At 40.3% G+C, this 4,966-nt stretch overlaps 1 protein-coding gene across 1 annotated transcript; it reads right to left on the bottom strand.

Annotated features, from left to right (window-relative positions):
* Positions 1–3,161: 3,161 nt before the first annotated feature.
* LOC122696486 (actin-related protein 3-like) lies at positions 3,162–4,529 on the bottom strand. Its single transcript, XM_043906549.1, is given in 2 exon segments — positions 3,162–4,333; positions 4,336–4,529. Coding segments are annotated over 2 exon segments (1,257 nt in total). The 5' UTR covers positions 4,492–4,529; the 3' UTR covers positions 3,162–3,232.
* Positions 4,530–4,966: the final 437 nt, after the last annotated feature.

Here is a 4,966-nt window from a genome sequence, read left to right on the forward strand (position 1 = left end):
ATGGGCACAGTAAAAAAATAGAAATGGTATGGACCTAACAGAAGCAGAAGATATTAAGAAGAGGTGGCAAGAATATACAGAAGAACTATATAAAACAGATCTTCATGACCCAGATAACAACAATGGTATGATCACTCACCTAGAGCCAGACATCCTGGAATGCAAAGTCAAGTGCGCCTTAAGAAGCATCTCACGAATAAAGCTAGTGGAAATGATAGAATTCCAGTTGAGCTACTTCAAATCCTAAAAGATGATACTGTGAAAGTGCTGCACTCAATATGCCAGCACATTTGGAAAACTCAGCAATGGCCACAGGACTGGAAAAGGTCAGTTATCATTCCAATCCCAAAGAAAGGCAATGCCAAAGAATGCTCAAACTCCTGCACAATTGCGCTCAATTCTCACACTAGCAAAGTAATGCTCAAAATTCTCCGAGCTAGGCTTCAACAGCACATGAACCGTGAACTTCCAGATATTCAAGCTGGATTTAGAAAAGGCAGAGGACCCAGAGATCAAATTGCCAACATCTGTTGGATCATTGAAAAAGCAAGAGAATTCCAGAAGAACATCTACTTCTGCTTTATTGACTATGCCAAAGCCTTGGACTGTGTGGATCCCAAAAAACTGTGGAAAATTCTGAAAGGGATGGGAATACCAAGCCACCTGACCTGCCTCTTGAGAAATCTGTATGCAGGTCAGGAAGCAATAGTTGGAACTGGAAATGAACAACAGACTGTTTCCAAATAGGAAAAGGAGTACATCAAGGCTGTATATCGTCACCCTGCTTATTTAACTTATATGCAGAGAACATCATGAGAACTGCTGGGCTGGAGGAAGCACAGGCTGGAATCAGGATTGCCAGGAGAAATATCAATAGCCTCAGATATGCAGATGATGCCACCATTCTGGCAGGAAGTGAAGAAAAACTAAAGAGCCTCTTGATGAAAGTGAAAGAGGAGAGTGAAAAAGTTGGCTTAAAGCTCAACATTCAGAAAACTAAGACCATGGCATCTGGTCCCATCACTTCATGGTAAATAGATGGGGAAACAATGGAAACAGTGACAGACTTTATTTTTCTGAGCTCCAAAATCACTGCAGATGGTGACTGCAGCCATGAAACTAAAAGACACTTGCTCCTTGGAAGAAAAGTTATGACCAATCTAGACAGCATATTAAGAAGCAGAGACATTAGTTTGCCAGCAAAGGTCCATCTACTTAAAGCTATGGTTTTTCCAATGGTCATGTATGGGTGTGAGAGTTGGACTATAAAGAAAGCTGAGCACCAAAGAATTGATGTTTTTGAACTGTGGTGTTGGAGAAGACTCTTGAGAGTCCCTTGGCCTGCAAGGAGATCCAACCAATCCATCCTAAAGGAAATCAGTCCTGGGTGTTGATTGGAAGGACTGATGTTGAAGCTGAAACTCCAATACTTTGGCCACCTCATGTGAAGTACTGAGTCATTTGAAGAGACCCTGATGCTGGGAAAGATTGAAGATGGGAGGAGAAGGGAACAACAGAGGATAAAATGGTTGATGGCATCGCTGACTCAATGGACATGAGTTTGAGTAGGCTCTGGGAGTTGGTGATGGACAGGGAAGCCTGGCCTGCTGCAGTCCATGGGGTTGCAAAGAGTTGGCCATGACTCAGCTACTGAACTGAACGGATGTTCCTATTGCCATTTTCTTAATTGTCTGGGATTGAGTTTGTAGATCTTTTTCCTTCTCTTGTATTTCTTGACTATATAAATCCCTTTAACATTTGTAAATCTGGTTTGGTGATACTGAATTCTCTTAACTTTTGCTTGTCTGAAAAACTTTTTATTTCTCCATCAATTTTGAATGAGATCCTTGCCTGGTACAGTAATCTTGGTTGTAGATTTTTCCCTTTCAGTACTTTAAATATACCCTGCTATTCCCTTCTGACCTGCAGTTTCTGCTGAAAAATCAGCTGTTAAACGTATGGGATTTCCCTTGTATGTTACTTGTTGCTTTTCCCTTGCTGCTTTTAATATCCTTTCTTTGTGTTTAGTCTTTGTTAGTTTGATTAGTAACTAACTAATTGATTGGTTGTCTGGCATGTTTCTCCTTGGGTTTATCCTGTATGGGACTCTTTGTGCCTCTAGAACTTGATTGATTATTTCCTTTTCCATACTTGGAAAATTTTCAAATATGATCATCTTCAAAAATTTTCTCATTTCCTTTCTTTTCCTCTTCTTCTTCTGGGACCCCTGTAATTTAAATTGGTGCATTTGATATTGACTCAGAGGTCTCTGAGACTATCCTCAGTTCTTTTCATTCTTTTTACCTTATTGTGCTCTTCAGAAGTTATTTCCACAATTCTTTTTTTTTTTAAAAGGTAATTCAGTTTTAATTTATTTTCCTCACTTGTTCTTCATGATCCAGATATTTTAAAATGTAATGAAAATTAACTTTCCATATGTCAGGGACTGGCACTAAAAGAATTTTTGGACTGCAAATGAGTTATACAAATGAAAATATCAAATGGAGATCCAGTTATCAAAATGAAAGCACTCAACATGTTAAAAGTTCACAATTATTTGTTTAGAGCACATAAAAAAGTCAGCTTACTAACCAACTGTTGAGATTTTAAAGAACTATTGCAGAGGTTTGAAGAAAATAGATTTATTAGTTAACTTATAAAGATTAAAGAGCTTGAAACAAGTATTAAAAAGAAATTTGTGCCTTTATTAGAATGGTGTTAGGCTTTAAATATAGTGTGTGTGTACGCCAAGCCTCACAGGCTCCTTTTTGTATTTATCCTTTACTTGGTCACTTTTTTTTTCACCCTCAAATACTAGTTTTTCTTAGATTTTTTTCCCTCAAAGTATAAAAAGTATGAAATATAAACAAGCTCTTGCATTGCACGCACTTCAAAGTGTACAATTCAAGCATTATAGAGCCATCTACATACTGATGAATCCCATCAAATCTTGGATAATTCAATAATATACAAAATACCAATGCACAGGAAGAACTAAAACCCACTTCTTTTTGATGCACGTAAGATTCAAATGTTCAATCTAAAGAAAAACACTTAATCATTTTGACTCTTCTCCACATTCGCATGTTGATATACTTATTAAAATATTCGTGTATAATTAATGTTTGGTCTTCTTATTTCAAGGTTTAAAACCAGCCATCCAGACAAAACAGGTAATCAGAAAGACTATTTCTTCTCCACCTCCCTAACCCCAATAACTATGAAGCCAATTTTACGACAGGACTCCAAACACTGGATTGTGACGACAAATGCTAGGTCCAATTTCTTCATAATCCTTTTTGCTGTGGCATACTTGGTAGAACTCAGGTGTGGAAGCCAGCATAGATCCTCCAAACCAAACTGCATATCGTTGCATGTGGTGTGTAATGACTTGTACATCAATAGGTTTTGGCTTCAATCTACCTCCACTCAATTCCTCACTTAATTTCAGTCTGGCATCTACAGTTCTTTTCAAATCTCTTTGCGAGCGACGTCCAAAGTCCCTGAACATGGTTGAACCTCCAGAGAGGACAATATTCTTGTAGAGAGGACATCTGACATCAATAGGACGATTCTGAATTACTTCATCTATAACTTCTGAGATAGGCTGGGTAAAGTCTGGGTTAGCAAACTCTGGATGAAAAAAAATTTCAGGTCCCAAGAATCTCTCACATCCAACATCAATGGAGAACTCTTTCTTTGAGATAGCATTGATTCCAGTATACTGTTTAATCCACTTTGATCCATCTGTATCACACTTGTTAAATTCTTTTACTAGGTCTGGGCAGACATAACTATAGCACTCCTTCACTGCCTTAGCAGTTTGCGAGGATTGTTCTGGAGGAATTCCTACTTCTCGGTCTCTCAACAATTGCTGAATAAAATATGTTACATCTCGTCCTGCGATTGGAATGTGCTTAATGCAGCTGCCAATCACATACCCTTCAGCGACAGGGATGACATGAGTGACACCGTCTCCACTGTCTATTACCGTACGGGTCAACGTCCGTTCTGCTACTTGTCTGGAGGTCCAAGATGCAGCTAAGGTGAGAACGGCCTGTACAGCGATGTACAAGCCAGGAACATTGAAGGACTCAAACATTATTTCAGCAGTATATTCCCTGTTTTCTGGAGTATTCAGTGGCGGTTCAGTCAAAAGAAAATAATGATCTTCAGGTTCTGCCCTTAAATATTTAAAGATCACTTGCTCCATAAACCTTTCCATCAAGTCCCAATCTTCAAGTATATCATGGCGGATTGGCCACTTTGTTGCATATGTAGGTCTTCCTATTGCTCCATCACCAATGAAGAAGTCTAGGTCATCAACACCTTTTCCATCACCCTCCTTTGAGCTTGATCGCCCACTTTTGCTGACTCCTTAAGAGCAATACAGGAAGGGATGATAAACTGTGGTTCCGTATTTCCAGCATATCCTAGTTTTGTATACCCCGTGCCACAGTCCACCACACAGGCCGGCAGCCGTCCCTGCATCCTCCTCCTCGCCAGCTGCTGCTGCCGCGGTCTGCTCCACGCCGGTTGGGGCCAGGGATGGGCGGCGGGAGGTAGAAGCTATCCGACCGTCCATGGGCGGGCCACCCTCTACGTCTGGAGGGGGAGCCGGAAGCCGAAGCAGTAGCGAGAGAGCAGCAGGCTCCGTCAGCGGCTACCACTTCCGCAACCCGGGCAGGCAGGCAGTCCCCGCCCTGCCCCGCCCGATTTCCACCATTCTATCTTCCATCTCAGTGATTTGGTCTTCTGCTTCAGATATTCTGCTATTGATTCCGTCCAGAATATTTTTAATTTCAGTAATCGTGTTGTTTGGCTCTGTGTGTTTATTCTTTAATTCTTCTAGGTCTTTGTTGATTGATTCTTGCACTTTCTCCATTTTGTTTTCAAGGTTTTTGATCATCTTTACTATCATTATTCTGAATTTTTTTCCCCAGGTAGTTTGCCTATTTCCTCTTCA

This window comes from Cervus elaphus, chromosome 6 (assembly GCF_910594005.1).
Source record: "Cervus elaphus chromosome 6, mCerEla1.1, whole genome shotgun sequence".
In the NCBI taxonomy this organism is placed as follows: domain Eukaryota; kingdom Metazoa; phylum Chordata; class Mammalia; order Artiodactyla; family Cervidae; genus Cervus; species Cervus elaphus.